Source organism: Gigantopelta aegis, chromosome 8 (assembly GCF_016097555.1).
Source record: "Gigantopelta aegis isolate Gae_Host chromosome 8, Gae_host_genome, whole genome shotgun sequence".
Classification (NCBI taxonomy): Eukaryota; Metazoa; Mollusca; class Gastropoda; order Neomphalida; family Peltospiridae; genus Gigantopelta; species Gigantopelta aegis.
In genome coordinates, this window is record NC_054706.1 from 80,847,842 (window position 1) to 80,873,806 (window position 25,965).

A 25,965-nucleotide genomic window follows, 5' to 3' on the forward strand; every position below is an offset into this window, starting at 1 on the left:
AACAGAACATCATTTCAACTGCGGTATTCTGTAACAATAAAACAACATTTCAACTGCGGTATTCTGTAACAACAGAACATCATTTCAACTGTGGTATTCTGTAACAATAAAACAACATTTCAACGGTATTCTGTATCAACAGAACATCATTTCAAATGAGGTATTTTGTAACAATAAAACAACATTTCAACTCTGGTATTTTGTAACAATAAAACAACATTTCAACTGTCCAAACCCTGAGTGAGTGTTCCGCATGGCTCAATGGGTAGGTGTAAACCACTTGCACCGACCAGTGATCCATAACTGGTTCAACAAAGGCCATGGTTTGTGCTATCCTGCCTGTGGGAAGCGCAAATAAAAGATCCCTTGCTGCTAATCGGAAAAGAGTAGCCCATGTAGTGGCGACAGCGGGTTTCCTCTCAAAATCTGTGTGGTCCTTAACCATATGTCTGACACCATATAACCGTAAATAAAATGTGTTGAGTGCGTCATTAAATAAAACATTTCTTTCATTCCAACTGTGGTATTCTGTAACAATAAAACATCATTTCAACTGTAGTATTCTGTAACAACAGAACATCATTTCAACTGTGGTATTCTGTAACAACAGAACATCATTTCAACTGTGGTATTCTGTAACAACAGAACATCATTTCAACTGTGGTATTCTGTAACAACAGAACATAACATCATTTCAACTGTGGTATTCTGTAACAACAGAACATCATTTCAACTGTGGTATTCTGTAACAACAGAACATCATTTCAACTGTGGTATTCTGTAACAACAGAACATAACATCATTTCAACTGTGGTATTCTGTAACAGAACATCATTTCAACTGTGGTATTCTGTAACAACAGAACATCATTTCAACTGTGGTATTCTGTAACAACAGAACATCATTTCAACTGTAGTATTCTGTAACAACAGAACATAACATCATTTCAACTGCGGTATTCTGTAACAACAGAACATCATTTCAACTGTGGTATTCTGTAACAACAGAACATCATTTCAACTGTGGTATTCTGTAACAACAGAACATAACATCATTTCAACTGTAGTATTCTGTAACAACAGAACATCATTTCAACTGTGGTATTCTGTAACAACAGAACATAACATCATTTCAACTGCGGTATTCTGTAACAACAGAACATCATTTCAACTGTGGTATTCTGTAACAACAGAACATAACATCATTTCAACTGTGGTATTCTGTAACAACAGAACATCATTTCAACTGCGGTATTCTGTAACAACAGAACATCATTTCAACTGTGGTATTCTGTAACAATAGAACATCATTTCAACTGTGGTATTCTGTAACAACAGAACATAACATCATTTCAACTGCGGTATTCTGTAACAACAGAACATCATTTCAACTGCGGTATTCTGTAACAACAGAACATCATTTCAACTCTGGTATTCTGTAACAGAACATCATTTCAACTCTGGTATTCTGTGACAACAAAACATCATTTCAACTCTGGTATTCTGGGATTTTTTTTTCACTGGCCGATCGGGCCACTCACAGCAACACTTTGACTCGCCTGTACAACTTTTGAATAGCCCACAACCGAATTTCGTTAAAAAAAATAACTAACTTAAATTGCAGTTTAAAAACATGTTATCATATCATACAAACAATAATAACAACACAAAAGAAGGAAACAGAACTTGTTTTAGTTTTATTATAAACTGTTGTAATTAAATTATAATTATTATGTTGTCCCTGGGGTAGCTTCTCCCATTTTCTTTAGGACAGCAGTCTTATGTGCCTCACTCTCTTCATGTAACTGAAAGAAGATGTTAACAAATTGAATCACAATTTATTTTATTCATGCAATATACTGATATTGCTCTTACATACTGAGTAATTATTTAATGTTATAATATATAATTTTAAACAATATCAGTGATACTGTGAAACTCAAATTTTAGGCCTTAAAATTATCTTAAGAAGATTATCATTTGCCGCAGGGGGTTGGTAAGTGTGTGGGGGTGGGGGTGGGGGTGGGGGCAATGCTCCATCCCCAATCAGGAATTTGTTTGCCTTTATAAGTTTGTTTTCTAAAATCCCCCACCAGTGCCACCACCTGCACATATAAAACATTGGAGGGAAATGGGTGCCCACCCCACATACCCATCAATCAAAATTGCTGGCTACTACAGTGCTTTCAAGTTATGTAAAACCTATAATTGTGGTTGCTAAATACAGATTACTATCATAATTTATATTACATACCTTTATACTTTCCATCTTCATTGTGGAACATCCCTTCACAAACATACTGACACTGCCCCCTGCATTGTGAACATGGTGCTTTAGTTAGTACTAAGCAAATAACTTCCGGCAAGGTAAAAGTTCGAGGTGCACCGAACTTTTGATAGAGAAGTGAACACCACAAATCCTGTGATTGATGATAAATGTGAGTGTGTTGGTTGTAAAAAAAACAAAGAGTTTCATCTTGGCAAAATATGTATGCAATTTTATTTCAACTAGTACCACTGTGTCAAGTAGTCTTGTGCTTGAAACATGTATGGGGTACCTGTAAAAAAAAAGTACTCGAATTTTATGCAGAAGTCATTGACACTACCCGTTATCTCAGAAATCAGCAGCTTGACCCCCAATTTTTTCTGATTCACTTTAAGGGTGAGGGGTGGTAGTATTTATATCTGTGGTGTTTATGTCGATTGATACGCTGCAGGTATGAGTTTTAGCCACATATGTTACTATTGTCGTTTATGGGATTTGATTTGGTAGTATACACCCTATGGAGTCACCTCTTGCTGTACACAAATGTTACAAAACATTTTCCTCATCTTCATGTCATAGCCACAGATGGCCCTCGCACCATGCAGGAATGAATTGTCTTACTCGGCTCTCTGCTGCGTACACTTTATTTTTTTGTTTTGCTCAGACATACCCAACAAGTAACTCCATGTTTCCAAAATGACGTTTGCAACCAACAACATGTTTACCATAACGGTATTACATGTACGCAACATGTGTTCAGTGGATGTAGACATGTGCAAAAAGACTGAACAAACAACAACTTGTTTACCATAACGGTATTACATGTACGCAACATGTGTTCAGTGGATGTAGACATGTGCAAAAAGACTGAACAAACAACAACTTGTTTACCATAACGGTATTACATGTACGCAACATGTGTTCAGTGGATGTAGACATGTGCAAAAAGACTGAACAAACAACAACTTGTTTGTTGACAGGTCACGCACAACAACATCGTGAGTGACCTGTCAAGAGTTCAATTAATTTGAAGTTCCCACAACACTCGCATGTGCACAGGCAATGATAGCTGTTGTTGACAGATGATTGGGTGTTTGGTATAATACACTCGGTATATTCCGTAAGAAACAAAAATGTTTCAACACGATGTAACTTCAAAAAACCTCAGGCTCGTAAACAAAATCTGATTGTAACTAAATGGAAAGTAAAGATGGACATGATCGAGGTGTTCCGATTCAACCTACAAATACATTTACGCAGCCAATTTGTTCTGAATACATAATTAAAAACGGCCGATGCATTCCAAATGGTTTTAGACTGTTCGATAGACTGGGGAAGTAATTGCTATGCATTCCAAATGGTTTTAGACTGTTTGATAGACTGGGGAAGTAATTGCTATCAGGTCCTATATGGGTTTGGTTGCGCAGATACTAATAGGAAACCAGTTAAAAACAATAAATAAAAAACAACTTTCCGATCTCTTACAAACATTAGTTATTTGCATTTTTGATACATAATACAATATGCAGACATTTTCGGTCGCCTGGGGACACATGATAGGGTTTTGACCCTGCTGTAACAACAGAACATCATTTCAACTCTGGAATTCTGTAACAACATAACGTCATTTCTATTCTGGCATTCTGTAACAAAATCATAGCAGTCTTTATATTCCATGGAACAACTCAAACTTCTATGACTTTCCAAGCCTGGAAAATGACATTTGCAAACGACCTGCACAAATCCTATAAGATTACTGAACAATGAAACACCACGATCTAGTGATATGAACGTACCATCGTGTAATTCTTGGGAAAGTGGGCGCCATCGCTATGGAAGACTTGACACACGGAACTCTTGCCAACACCAGAATCGCCTGAAACCAAAGATGTTTAAAACAAACTGTAATTCATTACAACAGAAGTCTCACCTCACCACTTTATAACATATGTAACCATTACAAAATACAAACACAACTACAGTGCTAATAAACTCGCAATCTCACCTCACCACTTTATAACATATGTAACTAATACAAAATACAAACACAACTACAGTGCTAATAAACTCGCTATCTCGCCTCACCATGTTATATCATCAGTAGGGGTAGGACTTAGCCCAGTAGTAAAACGCTTGATATGTGGTCAGACTGGGATCGATCCCCATTGGTGGGCCCACTGGGCTTTTTTCTGCTCCAGCCAGTGCACTATGACTGGTATATAAACGGCTGTGGTATGTGCCATCCTGTCTATAGGATGGTGCATATAAAAAGTCCTTTGCTACTAATGGAAAAATGTAGCGCGTTTCCTTTGTTAAGACTATATGTCAAAATTACCAAGAGTCGAATTTACAAAGCTTGTTTTTCTTAAAGGAAGGTGTTTAAGCATAGTAAATGCACAGTTACATGCGTGTAAGTCTAAAACAGGTGTTTAAGCACAGTAAATGCACGTAGACCTTACATGCGTGCAGGGGTGGAAAATTATTTTATAAATGTACTTACTCTCGGGCAAGTAAAAACTAAAAATGTACTTGCCATGAATTTTACAATACTTGCCCAGATTCTTTATGTGATGAATGTTAAATTTTTAAGTGAATATCGGTAATAAGAAACCTTTCTGATTTGCATGATCTTTATTTGTTTACTTTAATCCACTGGTTTTGTTGAAGTTTCTGGTCCCCCTTCAGCCGTATCAGATTTTAAAGACAGGATATGGCGTGTACCCTGGACACTTTGAATCCACTCCTTTACAGCAGCTCTAGGGCAGAAATCTCTCTGTGTCTATGTGTCATTATTGTTAGAGTGTTTTAAAGTGACTCTTGGTTTAGAACAGTCCTGTGCAGAGCTCTCAAGTAGGAACTTTCGCAAGGAGTGAGATTTTGACTAGTCGGAGTCCGACATCGTGAATCCGAATAAACCAGCGCAAGAAATAAGCGCGCTGACAATTGGTCATGGTTCGAGATTGTGACCAATAAAAGACGAGTACACCTATTACCTGATTTTAATACATTAATAACCAGGCCGGCCGGCAGTCGCAGGCTTGTTTGTCGGCCATCGAATGATCGAATGAACAACACAAAATTTATATATGTATAAACAAAATTTTGCTAAAATGTTTCAAATGCGTGAGAAAATCATGTACCGGCGCGAGAGCGTGATACGACGTTCAAATGTGTGAGACTTGACAGCACTGCCTGTGGTTCGTCTTGACTAAGTTCATACTGGAGAACATTCTTTCACATATAGCTGTGAACAGGCTCATTATGAACATCAGCTCAACTAATTAGCAGATTTATTGCATTAATGCTCGGGAATTTGCAGCTAACAGAACATGTCATGACGTTAGCCTCGTAATCGTAAATGACCCATGGAAACGTTCCCGATTATCGTCATCATATTTTTTTTAATTCTTCACTAATATTGCCTCATTTACCAAGGTCCCTTTTCTTTTTTCAGTCGATCTGCCGCCGCTGCCCAAAAAACTTATGGGTTTCTGCGTCATGATAAAAATTAATTTTCACACGGCAGACTACTCTAACGCTACTGATAGGTGGTTACATGTAACTAATTAAAACATGTTATCGATCGTTCCTTATTTTGTTGAGTAAGTTATTCACTTTACTAGTTAATGTATTTTAAGAGTTTTTCATCTCCTTACAATAACCATAAACTGGGTACATGACGTTTCCTTTTTAAGAATGTTGGAAAAATTCCAGTGCAAAATTGCTATTGTTTTTTTGTTTGTTTTTTAACATTACTAATGCACCTGAATGTGTTTGAACAAAATCATGTGATTAAAAAAATTGTACCTTTTAGGAAATATGGATTTCAAGTGAAATTACAGTAAGATATGCTATATTTATTGTGTACGAAGCCAAAACAAGGGTGCGAAAAGTGACTGTTGTCGACCTTAGTAGGCTATTATACCATCAACATCCCAAACTGTGTTCACCGTAACGACAAAAACATGAATACGATATTTACAGAAATATTATTCTACATTTTTCAGCTACGATACGTAAAACAAAATAGATTGCAATCAATTAACGTAAAAAATCAACAATGTGGATGTAAAACAAATCCATTCTAGTAAACAAAAATGAAACACCCTCCGGTAAACAGGAAAGAGTGCGACGTTTCTAACTGCGTTCAGGCGCATGCATTTGCAAAAAGTATCGTAACGCACATGTGCGGTTCGTCATTTTTCATTTTTAACGCCACTATATATGAAAATTTTTGTTTCTTAACTATGCACAGTTGACGAACACTTAGTTTTAATATTTTGTTAAAAAGAAACATTCAATTTGTCAAGCCTTCTGGTCTGGTCCATGTTTTATCAACATGGTTGCTAGTCACTTCGTACCATGGTCATTTCGTACCATAGTCATTTCGTACCTAATCTGGTCATTTCGTACCCTGGTCATTTCGTACTATTGCAAAAAGTCATTTCGTACCTTGATCATTTCGTACCCTGGTCATTTCGTACCATTGCATAAAGTCATTTCGTACTCTAGTCATTTTGTACTCAAGTCATTTCGTACCTTGGTCATTTCGTACAATAACTGAAAGTCATATCGTACCATGGCATAACAATTTATAACAATCACCCCGGTAATGTCTTTTACAAAATAACATAAAATTACAAATTTGTGATTAATTTAAGGGATATTTGTTTATTTCTTAAACAAATAAGATGCAAATAAGCAAGTTTGAAAAGAAGACCTAATAAATAAATAATATTTTGTTCGTCCATTATGACATATGTTGTTTTGTTGTTTTTGACTAATTATCTGGAGACATTTCACACAAAATCGAAGTTGCAGTTAGTAGTAAATACCATGTATACGGCTCTTGTCAGGTAAAATGGAAATAACAGTTGACAGGTATTATGGGCATCAATAACAATATGCTGCACAATAACGTGTTCCGATTTTCAAACTGTCAAAATAGTTTTTAAAAAAAACCCACTTCTTTTATGCTGTAATCGATTCATTTTCTATATACAGGTATGAAATGACTTGGGTACGAAATGACTGGTGTACGTAATGACTTTTCACAATGGTACGAAATGACTAGGGTACGAAATGATTTTTTGCAATGGTACGAAAGGCAGCATGGTACAAAATGGATGGTACAATATGACTTGGGTACGAAGTGACTATGAATCTGATTCATCAACACACATCGCTAATATTTGATGTCAATACTGATAGGCATTACGTTTATAAATACCAGTGAATAGTTTGTATAATATATTTTAATGAATTGATTCATAATTAACAATTTTTACGAGTCCTGTGGACCCGATATCGGTAATATTAAGGAATAAACGAAACAACTTAGTTAAATTAATGGTTTTAGTGGTTTGTAAACTTTTGTATTTAGATACTTACTTTCCTGAACTTTGTTTATCAAAATGTTCCTGAACTGTGAAAATAAACCTCATAAATGAACGACATGTCGATGACAACAAAACAAATCGGATGTTGATTGCGCGAACCGTGCACGAGAAAACCAAGTGAACGGAATTGGAAGCATAACCGTATAACGCAGTTAGGGACATGTCACATTGACGATACTTATTTATTATTATTCATTATTATGAATATAAAGAAATAAACTTTTTTTTATAAACATTGATTGGTTGTTATTCCCTAATTCCTGTTAATTTTATTTTTAAAATAGTCATTCCGTACCAACAATAATACACTTCCCTCGCAAAATAGCAGGCATGACAGCTTGATATCCTTGGTACTTAAATAAACAAATCGCCAGAATTTTATTTCGGAAGTATGCGAACTGTGCAGCACCGAATAATCTAGTGACACTGATAGGACAAATAAATGTACTATAGTATATTCATTCTGTACTTCTGGTTAACTATTCAAAAGTAGTCTGTTGATTGGGGTACAGTTTAGTAATTAATTCAATTCAATTGATTGTATAAAACACTCATAAGGAGCAGGTACAATAACAATAACATAGTAAAACATGGTTAACAGCTAACAGGTCCATAAAAATATTTACATGCAAGTAGTTAACTTACTGAGACAGACTAGATAATCGAGTTTTCAGATTTACATAACGTATTATTCCGTTAAAGGGACAATATCTATGGGTGGGTCCAAAATTATTCGACACCCCCCCCCCCCCCTCCACACACACACACACACACACACACTTTGGGAGAACCTTCCTACGCCGCTGTGGTTTATACGTTTTCTTATTGCACTGCACATATTTGAAGACTTTAGCTTAATATCCTCAATAAAGGCTTTGTGATTTATAAGACAGTCATTTGAAGCTAACCAGAGTCTGTTATAATACTTTAATATAAATAATATTACATCATATGATAATGAAAATAAACCCAGTTCACTATGGGATCCTATATTACTGCATCTTCTAGGCACCTCTAAAATAGATTTAGCCATTTTTATTTAATAGAAGAGGTATGGTGTAAAAACATTCGTTTTTAGTTTTAAAATTTATTTACATTTTGGATCAAATCTTTTAAAATGTATTTAGTTGTGTAACAAAAAACAAAACAAAAACCAAGACAAAAAACCCCCAAAAACAAACAAACAAAAAACAGTGTAACAAAAAAATAAATGGTGAGTATTGTACCCAATGGAGTCGAGAGACAACTGTAAATGATCTCATTTAGTAAATTACGTGTACATATACATTCTCCTCTAATGTTTCAACACCGGAATGTCTGAAGGAGCGTTCAGTGGTGTCTTGGCAATACAAGATTATTACGTGTTGCTGAGCTCAGGTTTATTTATTTGAACCTGATGATGATATAAAATAATAATTTATATACGCAGATGTCACACTGTTCAACGCATTATATACCAATGTACCTGTATGGTATGTGCACCTATAATCAAACTATTTTATTTATTTATTTATTTTATTTATTTATTGTGATTTGGCTTTGGGGTGCACACTTTTTGTTGTTGTTATAAGTTAATAATTTGGGTGCGTTCAAAATCTCTTCACTGGATTATTGAAGTAGCCATAGCTGTGGCTTCTTTTCCCGCGTTTAAAAAATATGCACATTTTCTTTGATATTAAAGTAATACTTGCATAACAAATGCTCCTGGGGTAATTTCACCAATATGGACTAGATGTATAGGAAATACAATTATGGTATAAAAACAACTTCCGGTTTAGTTTCACCGACAGTTCTCTAATATTTTTGATAATTTTGAAGAAATATGTGTAGATTTTGTCTAAATGATATAGCTGAGAGTTACATAAAATGGCCTAAATGATGTTCCTGTGCTGCCATGTGCCCCCCCTTAGCATGAAAGGATGTGAAAGCTGAGGTTGAAGTGGTTACGAACTGAATAATGCAGGAGGGCGTTGACTTGTTCTGTGGCTAACATTCTCCGAGTCTTGGTGGTGTCGGGAGTGCGCGACTCACGTCCGCTTTATTAGTCGCCGAACAGTCAGACAGAGACACAAACATCCACATGTTAAACTGGTCGTCAGCATATTAAGCTTTCCTTTTCATTTTGTATGCAAAGACAAACAAGCAATTGTCAGTGGAAAGTCACTTTGAAAGTGTTGTTTTGTGATATTTTCATTTTAGAAAATATTACGGAGAATATACATGTGATTCATTATGTCTCAAGTCATTGCACCAATAGTTACTAAGACAACAATTGAACATAAAGATCTGAAGGACATTTCATGTCCCAGGTCCCCAAACAGTAATCAGACAACTTTTGAAACGTCCAACAGATACGTCCAGTCCTATCTGTCCTATGATATTTTTTCAGCTATTGAAGAAGGATGTCTGACATCTGTGAGAAATATACTTCTGTCCTATCCAGACTTGGATTTGAATTTCCACATCAAAGATGTGACGCCATTGTCATTAACATTGTACAAAAGAAATTTTGAAATCTTTCATCTCTTCATGCGACATTATGAAAAAATAAGGAAGATAGACTTGAACATGAGCAGTAAGGATCACCTCGACAGAGTTGAGCCACCAATCATAACGTCTTGCCGGATGCATTTTTTAGAAGGTGTTGTCACACTCGTAGGTCAGGGTGCAGATATAGATGCATTCGACAATCAAGGGCACACTGCATTATGGGTAGCATCTCGACAACAGATGCCAGATCTGGTGGAGTACCTGATTTTAAATGGTGCTAGTGTGAACAAAATGGACAAGTTCCACTGTACTCCTCTGCTAGCAGCTCTGATGTATCGTGTGAGTTCGATCATCCTCAAAACTCTAATCATCAATGGCAGCAGTCTCGGAGGAGCGGGGCCCTTCGCACTGGCAGAGCAGTCGCCACTGTTCTGGGCAGCTAAACACGGAAACGTGGAGATTATTAAACTGGTGCTGACCGCGGGTGTGCCCCCCGCACAGATTCGATCAGTGCGAATGGCGCTGCAGAACAGTGATATAGATGTGGATGTTGTCGCACTGCTCGACACCAAGTTGAAAATGCCTCAGTCTTTAAAACATCAATGCAAATGTGTAATACGATCCTTCTTAAGTGAGCAGTCAATGGGCAAACATTTTGTGAAGAATATTTCTGACTTGCCTCTCCCTTTAAGTGTTAAGCAGTATTTACTCCTAAACAGATGAGACCAACCTTTTAGAAAAAAAGCATTTTCTGCTTATATATAAGCAGTACTCGGTAGCTGTAATTGTTTATTAGACTCCGTGTTTAAACAGTTACTTCATAGAACAATTTAGCAGTTTACAAATCGTTTTTGAAAGTATTTTTCGTCAAATTCAGTTTTCTTAGCCATATAATCTGCACAAAAAAGGTTTGCGTGTAAAATATTTTAAACACACACCTTTTTTTGCTGTTTATTAAAAAAAATGTAATGACCAATTTTCAAGAATTCATGAAAAATGATCAGAACATTTCAAAATACATATTCACCAAATTTAGATAAATTTGATGAGTTGAACCTATTTTTCTTTTACAAATATATCAAGGTATCTACTGTGCTTTGCAGGGGCAGATTGCAATTACAAGTAATTGAAAGTATTAAAAATAAGATGAACACAATGAAAAATGTGTCATCTAGCACTACATACATGCACATATAACATGGTGATCAACCAAATCTTGTTCTTAAAAAAGGGTGACAAATAAATTGGAAGAGTTAGTAGAACTTTAATAATGTAACAGATTTATGAAAAAATAAATAATCTATTCATGCAACTTCAACAAGCAAAAAGAAAATGACACTAAAATGTTCATATTCAATCTGTCGTACTGTCCGTACTCTGTTTTAATCAATATACATGTGTACTAAGCTAGGATTCCATTTGCAGGGGTTTTGCTTTAGGATTTCACAGGTTGCCACATATACAGTCTTTAAAACATGTTTTTCTTTTTGCCCTCTGTACTGTTAATGAATGGTTGTGTGCTCCACAGTTGAGTACTATACAAATCAGAAATGAGGTAATTGAAATGTATTAATTTAACTGTTCTCAATAAGTTTGTTTTCTTTTTCCATTTAATTATTTAATTCCTACTTCATGCAGTGTATTGTCATAGTAAGTGAATCTACAAATGTCAAGCTTAGCCTACCCAGAGGCAATTAGATGCATTCCAGAGTCAAACTTTCTTAATTGATACACAGTTGAGGAATCCCGGTCAAAACCCCTTCCGGTCAAAACCCCCTCAGTCAAAAACCCCACAGTCAAAAAAAACCTCCAGTCAAAACCCCCTGCAATAAATGGTCAAATGGTAAAAAAACAAACTTTTTTTTGTGTTGTATTTATGGTGGTAAAATTAGTATAATGTTGATATAGATGGATAATTGTTTTAATTTTTTATAAATAATTCTCTGAAATATATTTAGTTATGTTGTTATTTAGTGTAAGTTACACGACATAGACTTCAAGGCTTTAAATGAAGCTACTCATAGACTTGGAATTATAATTTTTGTAAAATGTTTAATCAGAGCCATGTTTGATCTTAGAGATTAATTGGGAAGCCTTGGAAAAATCCTTAAATAATAAAATAATATAATGAAAGAACTTGATAGTAATTAGCAATATTTATAAATTGTTTGATCTTGGCTACTGAAGGGATTAATGTAATTGGGAAGCCTTTATATTTTTGGTATCAATTATTTCCATAATTTCTTGTTATTTCTTATAACATAACAGTTATAAGAAACTCAGGTTTATTTTCTAAATAGGGGTTTTGACTGGAGGGGGTTTTGACCGGTTACCACAATTGAGATGTGGAGACTGAAGGGGTACTAGTGTTCCTGAAGGTGTTAAAATCCATTATTTGCTGCACCTTGTCACTGTTGTTGAAATATCCCTTTGTTTATAACAGTAAACATTTACTGTGGCCGCTTAATACAGGTATTTTAGTGATTTGGGTTCCGATTTAGGTGCCTGCTGCCTGCGTGAAACAGGTGATCGATTATTACAGGTGCATTAGATTTAAAATTGTTGGGAGGGATAAAAGATGCTGCTTAAGGCAGGTGACTGCGGATTACAGGTGACCACTATGACAGGTTTGATTATATACATATATATATAATAAAGTTTAAAGATAGGACATTTCAAGATGAGAATTTATGTTGATTATGAAAAATAGCAAAAATTTACACAGTGAACGACACCCAATTTAATGTGTCTAAACTGCGAAGGAAAGAAAAAAGAAAACAAAAAGTAAAATAATAAAAATGCAGAGGCATTGTGATTAAAATTAGCTCTACTGGGTCTACCAGTAGATCTAACGGCATTGAGTGGACTCCCGTATCCAGGTGACATTTCATCTATAAATAACAATTTAAATATCAAACAAATACACTTCACCTTTTATAGCGTTATTTGGGAGCATACAAATTCTAAAAATATCAGGCGAGACTATTTATGCAATAGGCAAACTTGTTAGTCTATTTCAACATTAAAAAAATGGGGAAAAGTGTGGTAATAAACTCTGGATTGTATACTAGTATAAACAGATTTTATGGCTATACCATCACCGGTTGGTTTTTTTCGTCTTCAAATGAATTTTATATAAAATGTTATATTGAAATTAGTTTCCAGCATACTTCGTAATTCACCCGAATCATTTCGTATACCCTCGGTATAATCCCGAATGTTTTCAAATTCTTTTCAAATCACTGGCATGATTTTGCAAGTAAGGTCAACTGGACATGAGCTCCAGTGGGCTGCTGTTAGATCCACATGTAATAGTGGAGCTAATTTTAATTAGATTGATGCAGAAGCATTTTTCAGTGTGTAGATAAATATTTTAATTAATTATTATATACCGGTACTTTTAATTGCTTGAGCTTGTGTAATATTATGAAGAGGAAAATTAGTGAAAGTAATTAAAGACTGGAAATATCAATATGGATACTGTCCGTGAGGCATACTTTAACATTGATTTCAAGTCAAATTTTGTTACTAATTATCTGCTTCCGAAAACACAAATATGAAAAAGAACATTTCTGTGCACAGTAAATCGCATACATGTGGAATCACGTTATTGGAAAGTGGACCTTACTTGTTATTATTTATATAACCATAGTATTACTCCTGGGGTTGTTGTTTGGGGGGGGGGGGGGGACTTTTATTTGGGGAGACCAGTGTTTGGGGGTACCAGTGTTTTGAGCCACATTGTTGTAATGTTTGGAGAGACCCGTGTTGGTGGGGGGTACCAGTGTTTTGAGCAACATTGTTGTAATGTTTGGGAGGCGGGGGGGGGGACCAGTGTTTTGAGCAACATTGTTGTAATGTTTGGGGAGAGCAGTGTTTTTTTTTTTGGGGGGACCAGTGTTTTGAGCCACATTGTTGTAGTGTTTGGGGTGACCAGTGTTTGGGGGGGGGGGGGGCAGTGTTTTGAACCACTTTGTTGTAATGTTTGGGGAGACCAGTGTTGGGGGGGGGGGGACCAGTGTTTTGAGCAACATTGTTGTAATGTTTGGGGAGAGCAGTGGGTTTTTTTGGGGGGACCAGTGTTTTGAGCCACATTGTTGTAATGTTTGGGGTGACCAGTGTTGGGGGGGGGGGGGGGAACCAGTGTTTTGAGCCACATTGTTGTAATGTTTGGGGTGACCAGTGTTGGGGGGGGGGGGGGGGGGGGACCAGTGTTTTGAGCAACATTGTTGTATGTTTGCTGGTGCGATGAGATTCATATGCTTACCCAGCAGGAATCATTACACGGTGGACACACAATCCGATGTATCAGTTTTATCTGTTGCACTTGTCCTGTATTCCTCCTACGTTTTCCTAAGTCCCGCTTTCCATTAACGTAATTCCGTGCACGTTTTATGTGCTTTTCCATGTCTGCATTTTCTCAAGCAGATTACTATAGAAAATGTTACGTTGTCATAGTGTACTTTAAGCAGAAAGTAAATGCTGCACATTATGACGTCGCCATGGATTCCCATATATGGAGCAGGTACTGTGTAAATGCACTGTATAATTCACGGAATGGCATGTATGGAAAGCGGGCCTTACATATGGAATCCTAGCTTTGGGAAATAATAAATGCTTGATACATTTTTCGAATATTACTGATGTATCTTCTGTGTATTGTGCTTGATTGTAAGGAGCCATTGGTTTGTCGGAGTAAAATTGCTTTGTCAAATACATTTTACATTATTTCTAATTCTCACCTAGGTGATATTAATATTCAAATTATTAAAATCTCTCTCGGTTTTTGTAAGCCATCTGATAATCTCAGGTTTTTTAAAAGGTTTTTATGGATGTTACCTTTTAAAAAAGTAATCTTTAAAAAGAGTAAAAGTAATCTCTAAAAAGTGGATATTAAGACTAAAAGTATTTATTACCTGATCCTTTATTGTTCACATTTCAAATGGTGAACATTTTCACTAAAACATTTTGGTCCAGCTATATTTAATAATTATTGTAAACCAGACATGTCTGTGTAGGAGTAACATGTGGCCTATAGCACGTCTTTTCTCTCTGTAGGAGTAACATGTGGCCTATAGCAGGTCTTCTCACTGTGTAGGAGTAACATGTGGCCTATAGCACGTCTTCTCTCTCACTGTGTAGGAGTAACATGTGGCCTATAGCAGGTCTTCTCTCTGTGTAGGAGTAACATGTGGCCTATAGCACGTCTTCTCTCTCTGTAGGAGTAACATGTGGCCTATAGCAGGTCTTCTCACTGTGTAGGAGTAACATGTGGCCTATAGCACGTCTTCTCTCTCACTGTGTAGGAGTAACATGTGGCCTATAGCAGGTCTTCTCTCTGTGTAGGAGTAACATGTGGCCTATAGCAGGTCTTCTCTCTCACTGTGTAGGAGTAACATGTGGCCTATAGCACATCTTCTCTCTCTGTAGGAGTAACATGTGGCCTATAGCAGGTCTTCTCACTGTGTAGGAGTAACATGTGGCCTATAGCAGGTCTTCTCTCTCACTGTGTAGGAGTAACATGTGGCCTATAGCAGGTCTTCTCTCTCTGTAGGAGTAACATGTGGCCTATAGCAAGTCTTCTCTCTCACTGTGTAGGAGTAACATGTGGCCTATAGCACATCTTCTCACTGTGTAGGAGTAACATGTGGCCTATAGCAGGTCTTCTCACTGTGTAGGAGTAGCATGTGGCCTATAGCAGGTCTTCTCTCTCTGTAGGAGTAACATTTGGCCTATAGCAGGTCTTCTCTCTGTGTAGGAGTAACATGTGGCCTATAGCAGGTCTTCTCACTGTGTAGGAGTAACATGTGGCCTATAGCACGTCTTCTCTCTCACTGTGTAGGAGTAACATGTGGCCTATAGCAGGTCTTCTCTCTGTGTAGGAGTAACATGTGGCCTATAGCAGGTCTTCTCTCTCACTGTGTAGGAGTAACATGTGGCCTATAGCAGGTCTTCTCTCTGTGTAGGAGTAACATGTGGCCTATAGCAGGTCTTCTCTCTGTGTAGGAGTAACATGTGGCCTATAGCACGTCTTCTCTCTCACTGTGTAGGAGTAACATGTGGCCTATAGCAGGTCTTCTCTGTGTAGGAGTAACATGTGGCCTATAGCAGGTCTTCTCTCTCACTGTGTAGGAGTAACATGTGGCCTATAGCAGGTCTTCTCACTGTGTAGGAGTAACATGTGGCCTATAGCAGGTCTTCTCTCTCTGTAGGAGTAACATGTGGCCTATAGCACGTCTTCTCTCTCACTGTGTAGGAGTAACGTGGCCTATAGCAGGTCTTCTCACTGTGTAGGAGTAACATGTGGCCTATAGCAGGTCTTCTCTCTGTGTAGGAGTAACATGTGGCCTATAGCACGTCTTCTCTCTGTGTAGTTGTAGCATGTGGCCTATAGCAGGTTTTCTCTCTGTGTAGGAGTAACATGTGGCCTATAGCAGGTCTTCTCACTCACTGTGTAGGAGTAACATGTGGCCTATAGCAGGTCTTCTCACTGTGTAGGAGTAACATGTGGCCTATAGCAGGTCTTCTCACTGTGTAGGAGTAACATGTAGCCTATAGCACGTCTTCTCACTGTGTAGGAGTAACATGTGGCCTATAGCAGGTCTTCTCTCTCACTGTGTAGGAGTAACATGTGGCCTATAGCAGGTCTTCTCTCTCACTGTGTAGGAGTAACATGTGGCCTATAGCAGGTCTTCTCTCTGTGTAGGAGTAACATGTGGCCTATAGCAGGTCTTCTCTCTCACTGTGTAGGAGTAACATGTGGCCTATAGCAGGTCTTCTCTCTCACTGTGTAGGAGTAACATGTGGCCTATAGCAGGTCTTCTCTCTCACTGTGTAGGAGTAACATGTGGCCTATAGCAGGTCTTCTCTCTGTGTAGGAGTAACATGTGGCCTATAGCAGGTCTTTTCTCTGTGTAGGAGTAACATGTGGCCTATAGCAGGTCTTCTCTCTCTGTAGGAGTAACATGTGGCCTATAGCAGGTCTTCTCTCTGTGTAGGAGTAACAGGTGGCCTATAGCAGGTCTCTCTCACTGTGTAGGGGTAACCTGTATAGCCACATAGGTTACTCCTACTTAATAGCAGCAAGGGATCCACCTCGGCCCACTCCACTTGAGGCAAGCGCTCTACCACAGAGCTACATGCCATGGCTTGAACACAGTACCAGAAGAAAATGAAATGGTTTTTAATTTCAAGAAGAAATGGCAAAATAATAAATATATACATGTACGTATAGCAACAGAAAATGGTGTTTTGACGTATATACATAAAACTCTTCTACGTTTTCCTTTTTTGATAGAGAATGGCATTATCAATGTATATGCTCCCAAGTAAATGAAAACTATTATGTGTTACCTGCGAGTGTACATGTTAATTGTTGGCGTGGTCTGCTTTAATATGAAATATATGGTGCTCAATGGTGTAAAGACTACAGTGTGAACTTCAGCATGTATTCATGAGTATATCATTATGTATTTTGTATTACTAGGTCCATGTCCATTTCTGTAATGTGACCTATTAATCAAGTTGTGTGTCTTTTACTTTGCTCAGCCGGACTCGGACCTATAGGAACTGGCTATGGAGGGCTGTCTATAGCATACCACTTTAGGCCCCTAAAACATTCAACTTTGCTTTTGTCCTATATATAACCAACAAAAAATGTGCTTGTTCCCTCTCCTCCCTAGAACATGTACCCCCCCCCCCCCCCAGCCCACTCCACTTCATAGACTGTTCCTACAGGCCTGGAACCCACCCCACCTCCACTACATAGACTGTTCCTACAAGCCTGGAACCCACCCAACCTCCACTACATAGACTGTTCCTACAGGTCTGGAACCCTCCCCACCTCCTCCACTTCATAGACTGTTCCTACAGGTCTGGAACTCTCCCCCAACCCCTCCACTTCATAGACTGTTCATACAGGTCTGGAACTCCCCCACCCCCACCCCTCCACTTCATAGTCTGTTGCTATAGGTCTGGAATCCTTCCCCACCCCTCCACTTCATAGACTGTTCCTACAGGTCTGGAACCCTCCCCACCTCCTCCACTTCATAGACTGTTCCTACAGGTTTGGAACTCTCCCCCACCTCCTCCACTTCATAGACTGTTCCTACAGGTCTGGAACTCCCCCCCCCCCACCCCCTCCACTTCATAGACTGTTCCTACAGGTCTGGAACGTTCCCCACCTCCTCCACTTCATAGACTTTTCCTACAGGTCTGGAACTCTCCCCCACCTCCTCCACTTCATAGACTGTTCCTACAGGTCTGGAACCTTCCCCCACCTCCTCCACTTCATAGACTGTTTCTACAGCCTGGACTCTTTCCCCCACCCCCTCCACTTCATAGACTGTTCCTGTTCCTAGAGGTCTGCAACTACAGTTGTAGGTAGGCTAATACATGAATCATGAGATTTGTTTAGAAGATGTTCGAGAACTTTATGGCTGTAATGTATTGTGTTGGATGGATGTTTGAACATGGACATTGTGTCAACACTATGCTATTCCTTGTGTGTTTGAACGGGAACATTGTGTCAACACTATGCTATTCCTTGTGTGTTTGAACGGGAACATTGTGTCAACACTATGCTATTCCCTGTGTGTTGAACGGGAACATTGTGGCATCACTATGCTATTCCCTGTGTGTTTAAACGGGAACATTGTGTCAACTCTATGCTATTCCCTGTGTGTTTGAACGGGAACATTGTATCAACACTATGCTATTCCCTGTATGTTTGAACGGGAACATCGTGTCAACACTGCTATTCCCTGTATGTTTGAACGGGAATATCGTGTCAACACTATGCTATTCCCTGTGTGTTTGAACGGGAACATCGTGTCAACACTATGCTATTCCCAGTGTGTTTGAACGGGAACATCGTGTCAACACTATGCTATTCCCTGTGTGTTTGAATGGGGACATTGTGTCAACACTATGCCATTCCATGTGTGTTTGAACGGGGACATTGTGTCAACACTATGCCATTCCCTGTGTGTTTGAACGGGGACATTGTGTCAACACTATGCTATTCCCTGGGTGTTTGAATGGGGACATTGTGTCAACACTATGCTATTCTCTGTGTGTTTGAATTGTGATGTCGGTTTTTATTGTACTCAATGCTGCATGTTTGAATTTTGTGTCTACAACATGCTATGCTGTCTTGCTATAAAATGCATTTTATTGTATTTGTTTTGTCGTTTTTTGTTGTGTTTTTTTTAAAATTAGAATTACATTGAAAGATTGGGGTGTAGGTGGGTAAACTAACAGTGAGTTTCAGAGTCAAGGATACCTGCTAAACCCACTGTTTAGGGTGATTGGGCAAGGCTTTTTGTTAGTGTTAATGCTCATACTGCTTAAAATCAACAAGTATATTGGATTAATAAAACAGTAAAAATGTCCAGTTATATATACTCTTCAAAAGAAGAAACGCAAAACCACATTGTCGTAACATTTGGAGAATTGATTTAATTATTGAATGGTGAGTCCGATAATTACCAAATGTTGCAGGATTGTTCACAATTCACTCTAGTCCATTGTGAGTAAGTGATAGGACACACCACCAAGGTCAAGGTCATCTGGAGTCAATACCGGGTGTGGCCTCCGCGTGTGTTGACAACTGCCTGGCACCGCCTGCCCATTGAAGCAACCAGAGTACGGATGACGTCCCGGGGGATGGTGGCCCACTCGGCCTGCAAGGCTGCTGCCAGCTCGGGCAGGGTCTGGGGCTGTGGTTGTCGCTGTCGGAGGCGTCGGTCCAACTCGTCCCATAGATGCTCAATTGGGTTCAAATCCGGTGATATCGATGGCCAAGGAAGGACATTAATGTTGTTGTTCTGTAGGAAAGCCGTTGTGAGACGTGCTGTGTGAGGCCTGGCGTTGTCATGTTGGAACACTAAGTTGGCGTTGGCCATAACTGGAACGATGTGTGGCCGGAGGATCTGGTCAATGTAGCCCTGTGCATTCAGGATGCCCTGCACGTGGACCAGGTCAGTTCTGCCAGTGTGTGAGATGGCTGCCCACACCATGTCACTACCCCCGCCGAATCTGTCCACTTCCTGCACGCAGTTTGCCGCATAACGTTCACCACGACGCCTATACACGCGACATCTTCCATCATGACGTCGGAGCAGAAATCGGGACTCGTCACTGAACCACACCTGTCTCCATCGCAGTTGAGGCCATTGTCGATGAATCTGGCACCACTGCAGTCGGAGTCGACGGTGTTGTGGTGTTAAGATGACACCTCGAACTGGACGTCTGGCACGAATTCCTACCTCACGTAGGCGGTTCCGTACGGTCTGGTCGGATATCCTGCGCAAACCTGGTATTGCTGCGGCTGTGGAGGTGGCAGTAGTCAATCGTTCCCGAAGGTGGCGTACCCGGATGTAGCGGTCCTGCCCGGGGGTAGTGACCCGTGGTCGACCGGATCTAGGGAGGTCACGTGTTGATCCATGTTGCTGGTAACGGTCCCACAGTCTGGAGATGGTGCTTGGGGACACATGGAATGCCCTGGCAACGGCCGTTCTGGATTCGCCTGCGTCTAGTCGGCCGATGGCATTGTTTCTCTGCGGTTCACTGAGACGTGGCATGTCCTGGATTGTCAACTGTCGGCCAGATACAGAGGCCAGGCAAGCGAACACCCTGCACTTTTATACTGTCGGTGTTCATGTTGCACGTGCAGACAACGCACGTGCAGTGGTGACATGGTTTGCACGTGGCTGCATTTTTGCGAATATTCACATTTTGGAACTTTATTGTACAGTAGCTGCGTTTTATCGAATGTAACCGTGGGAATGTGTTTGGGACATGCAATGACCTTATATTCACAAAGCATGAACCGGTAGGAAACATAAAATCGGAGTTATAACCCATTTGTACCCTTTTGCGTTTCTTTTTTTGAAGAGTATATATTAAAATAGCCGTCACATTAGTGAGGGTAACACAGTTAGCAAAAGCTAATCTTCCCTGAGGCCCTCAGGTACAAACAATACAGAATTACAATACATACATTTATGAACAAATCGAAAATACATATATGGCAATAAACATGTTACATAATAATTATTATTATTATTATTATTATAGACCCACCTTGAATTGCCAATCAGATTTTGTGATTTATTCACGGACTTGCACTAAATGCAGCATGCAGTATGTAGGTCAGACAGTCACCCCCTTTAGTACGCGTCTTTCAGGTCACTGTCACAATATAAAATACAATAAAACTTTTAAAGCCCCTCATGTAGCTCCACACTTTAATCAACCTGAACACTATTATGTTTGTCACCTGCTTGGAAAAGTATCCAATCAGGATAAAAAGAAACTTAACATAGCAGAGTCCCTTTGGATTCACAGGCTGAACTCAGTTTGGCCACATGGACTAAATGAAAATCATCCCAGTGGCTGTGGGTAGCTCTTGACTCTCCGTGTTTTAATCAGTCTCTTTCATTACCAATTTACCTGATTAGTTCTGTTTATTTAGCTTGTGTTGTTTTATATTTTGTTCACTTATAGCCAGTCTGTTTTTAACTTCATTTCATTTGTGTTTTATTCCCCTGAGGAAGTTTAAAGTTTTTAAACGAAACGTTGGGATTTTTAGATAGTTTTAAAGCAGGGGTGGGGAAAAATAAAATTGTCAATCGGTCCCACGTTGATGTCATCACTACCGGGGGCAGGGGGGTAGAGGGATAAGAAGAAAGGAATACAAATAAAAATTATAAAATCATTTAAAAGGTGATATTTGCCAAATAGTCTTCTAAAAACAAAATCATGGTGGCATTTGTATATTTTTATCTTGAATCATGAACGCGAAATGATAAACATCAAAACATGAAAGAAAAACAAAATGTTTGATCCCATCAGCAAAAAAATAATTATTATATTTATTTTACATAATGGAATAAATAATATAAAAAAGGAATAAAAGTTATGCATTTTAACTCCCATATATGTATAAAAAGTACCAGTATTCAGTAGTCCTGAAAATTAATAAACAATAACACCGTTGGAGCGTTTGACAACTTGAGCTGGCACACGTTTAGACAAAGCAATTAATAACGTTATCGCCGATTGGATGACATTTGACCTCTCCTGGCTCTAAAGATAGCCGGTTTAGCTATTCCAACTCACTCCCACTTTTAAAAAAAAAAAGAGGTGTAAACCTTTTTTTAAATTTTAAAGTCCTTTATAATTATTTGATACACTACATTGAACAGTCAACAAGAAACACATTTATAGGTTATTTCAGTATATTTTATGCTATTTCAAGCAGTTTGTATTTCACAAAAGCCTCTTGCCTCGGACTCAGACACTCGACCCGACAGAGCTCCGTACACAGGCGTTAACTAGCCCGAGTACTCTGACTGTAAGAGAGCTAGACGGACATTTGGACATAAACACGCTCTCATTACAGTCAGAGACCAACCTATGTCTTTTTTTGGCAATTCCTGACTACCAAACGGTAGGCAACGAATCCCGCTCTAATACCACAACAATCCTATGTTTGACGTCAAATACCTTTACATCAATCATTTTTGAGTTAAGTGATACAAAAAAATCCACATATTAATCACTAATACACATACTACAGAAAGAAACCCGACAGCACCCACATTCAGCTACGCTTCGTGACACTCCGTCGCAACAATTGCAAAGCTCGGCGATCTATTTCGAGACTGGGCGATTCCGCCTTGTGCAGCAGTTACAGGGGTCATCTCATAAGAGGAGGCAGTACGTAGCACATACTTTTGCCGTATCCTGTCGATAACACCCCAAATGTATCCTTCAAATTCAAAATGGAATCAATAATGTGTAATTGTTTTGGTTTAATGACGTAATGAAATCCAAATTCATCCAAAACGGCATTAGCCAACTCTTCCATGTTGTAACTTCGCTTGATATGAGACGGCCCCTGTAACTGCTGCACAAGGCGGAATCGCCCAGTGCGCGATCACGTGGTCTACGTCTCGAAATAGATCGCCGAGCTTTGCAATTGTTGCGACGGAGTGTCACGAAGCGTAGCTGAATGTGGGTGCTGTCGGGTTTCTTTCTGTAGTATGTGTATTAGTGATTAATATGTGGATTTTTTTGTATCACTTAACTCGAAAATGATTGATGTAAAGGTATTTGACGTCAAACATAGGATTGTTGTGGTATTAGAGCGGGAATCGTTGCCTACCGTTTGGTAGTCAGGAATTGCCAAAAAAAGACATAGGTTGGTCTCTGACTGTAATGAGAGCGTGTTTATGTCCAAATGTCCGTCTAGCTCTCTTACAGTCAGAGTACTCGGGCTAAGGCGTTAACATGTGTTGATTGTGACCAGTTGCAAACTCTGGGTCCTTTGTTTTAATTGGAGTGTAATACCTTGGTAGCCTTCTCACCAAGAATGATGTTAACGTCTGTTTTATCGCGTGACCAGCACAGCGGCTTTGACAAATGTCTAGCCTAGTGGCAGTAGATTGATTGTAGCTCCGACTTATGGCAGACTTTAAAATTACAGACGTCAGAAACACCAGTCAATTTTGACCACTATTTATTTATTTGTTATTATTTTAAATCATGCACAAGATGCCAATGTCTGGGCAGGCTGATCCAAATGGCGGATAGGAATTTGTTCCTATAATAGAAACGGACAGGTGCTTCGGACCGACAAGAATGACAAAAGTGGGACCGGCAAACGGGAAAAAAGGGCTTTTCCCCACCCCTGTTTTAAAGACAATTTTATTATATATCTTATACCAATAAACATATGTACAAAAGATATTATTTTAGAAAATATTTCTTGAGTCTATATTTAAAAACAGCAGTATTTAGCGATGATCGTCCAGAGTAACTGAACGCATGTTTAAATAAAGACATTTTATGTTTTGGAATTAATATATTTCTATCCTCTGCAATTCGAAGGTTGTAGGGATTGTTTTCTCCAAGTTTGTAAGATAGTTTGGGGCTTAATTGCATAGACATTTATAAATTTGTAAACATTTGTGATAGTGGAATCGTGTTTCCATTGTTATCCATTTTAACTGTTTAAATAGTGGGCAGATGGAGTAATAGGATATACATCTAATATCATCCTTGCAGCTCTCTTTTGCAGTTTTAGTAAACGTTCTAATCCATCCTGATTACAGTTTCCCCACATTATACAGCAGTAACCTATGAGTGGTAAAATATACCCATTGTAGAAAAGTTTTCTTGCGTTTAAATTTAAATACCTAATTATTTTCGATAAAAGATAAAAGATACAGACGTTTAGAGATCAAGGAATACACATGTTTAACCTGAATTGTCCATTTTAAATTATTATCAACTTTGATTCCTAAACGTTTTTCACAATCGGTGTGTTGCAGCACGTACAGAATTTGACGTTATCGGCGTGTACTTTAAGCTACCGGTAAAAGTAAATGCTTCACGCGCGAAAAATCACTCATTGATTGACTCGTTATTTTTCAGCGTGCTGAATTCCTGCACGTGGAATTGTGTATAGGGAAACGGTCCTATGTAAAAGAAAGAAAGAAATGTTTTATTTAACGACGCACTCGACACATTTTAATTACGGTTATATGGCGTCAGACATATGGTTAACGACCACACAGATATTGAGAGAGGAAACCCGCTGTCACCACTTCATGGGCTACTCTTTCCGATTAGCAGCAAGGGATCTTTTATATGCACCATCCCATAGACAGGATAGCACATACTACGGCCTTTGATATACCAGTCGTGGTGCACTGGCTGTGACGAGAAATAGCCCAATGGGCTCATCGACGGGGATCGATCCCAGACTGACCGCGCATCGAGCGAGCGTTGTACTACTGAGCTATATCCCGCCCCGGTCCTATGTTGATAAACTTGCACACGTTTCATGTTGGTGGAAGGCGGGCCTTAGACCTGAAGAACTCGATTTGATAAACTCGCGAACGCTTCATGTTGGTGGAAAGCGGGCCTTAGAACTGAAGAACTGTCGATTTGATAAACTCGCGCACGTTTCATGTTGGTGCAAGGCGGGCCTGAGAACTGAAGAACTGTCGATTTGATAAACTTGCACACGTTTCATGTTGGTGCAAGGCGGGCCTGAGAACTGAAGAACTGTCGATTTGATAAACTTGCACACGTTTCATGTTGGTGGAAAGCGGGCCTGAGAACTGAAGAACTGTCGATTTGATAAACTCGCGCACGTTTCATGTTGGTGGAAAGCGGGCTTCAGAACTGAAGAACTGTCCATTTGATAAACTCGCGCACGTTTCATGTTGGTGGAAAGCGGGCCTTAGAACTGAAGAACTGTCCATTTGATAAACTCGCGCACGCTTCATGTTGGTGGAAAGCGGGCCTTAGAACTTAAGAACTGTCGATTTTATAAACTCGCACACGTTTCATGTTGGTGCAAGGCGGGCCTGAGAACTGAAGAACTGTCGATTTGATAAACTTGCACACGTTTCATGTTGGTGGAAAGAGGGCCTTAGAACTGAAGAACTGTCGATTTGATAAACTTGCACACGTTTCATGTTGGTGGAAAGCGGGCCTGAGAACTGAAGAACTGTCGATTTGATAAACTCGCGCACGTTTCATGTTGGTGGAAAGCGGGCCTTAGAACTGAAGAACTGTCCATTTGATAAACTCGCGCACGTTTCATGTTGGTGGAAAGCGGGCCTTAGAACTGAAGAACTGTCGATTTGATAAACTCGCGCACGCTTCATGTTGGTGGAAAGCGGGCCTTAGAACTTAAGAACTGTCGATTTTATAAACTCGCACACGTTTCATGTTGGTGCAAGGCGGGCCTGAGAACTGAAGAACTGTCGATTTGATAAACTTGCACACGTTT

At 39.1% G+C, this 25,965-nt stretch overlaps 2 protein-coding genes across 2 annotated transcripts in view; one reads left to right on the forward strand and one right to left on the reverse strand.

The window, feature by feature from the left end:
* LOC121378763 (intraflagellar transport protein 27 homolog) overlaps positions 1-8,086 on the reverse strand; it is a 42,047-nt gene extending 33,961 nt beyond the window's left edge. Inside the window, exons 1-2 of the mRNA XM_041507065.1 lie at positions 7,960-8,086; positions 4,062-4,141 (exon numbers count right to left, since the gene is read on the reverse strand). Coding sequence (XP_041362999.1) covers positions 4,062-4,141; positions 7,960-7,996 — 117 coding nt within the window. The 5' untranslated portion in view covers positions 7,997-8,086. The remainder of the gene's footprint in view (positions 1-4,061; positions 4,142-7,959) is intronic.
* Positions 8,087-9,433: 1,347 nt separating this feature from the next.
* LOC121378762 (protein fem-1 homolog B-like) lies at positions 9,434-12,103 on the forward strand. Its single transcript, XM_041507064.1, has one exon. It carries the CDS (start codon positions 9,897-9,899, stop codon positions 10,875-10,877), a length of 981 nt encoding a protein of 326 aa, XP_041362998.1. The 5' UTR covers positions 9,434-9,896; the 3' UTR covers positions 10,878-12,103.
* The last annotated feature ends 13,862 nt before the right edge of the window (positions 12,104-25,965 follow it).

Excerpts from the sequence above, each read along its gene's own strand:
- LOC121378762 (XM_041507064.1), top strand. The coding sequence starts at position 9,897 with ATGTCTCAAGTCATTGCACCAATAGTTACTAAGACAACAATTGAACAT.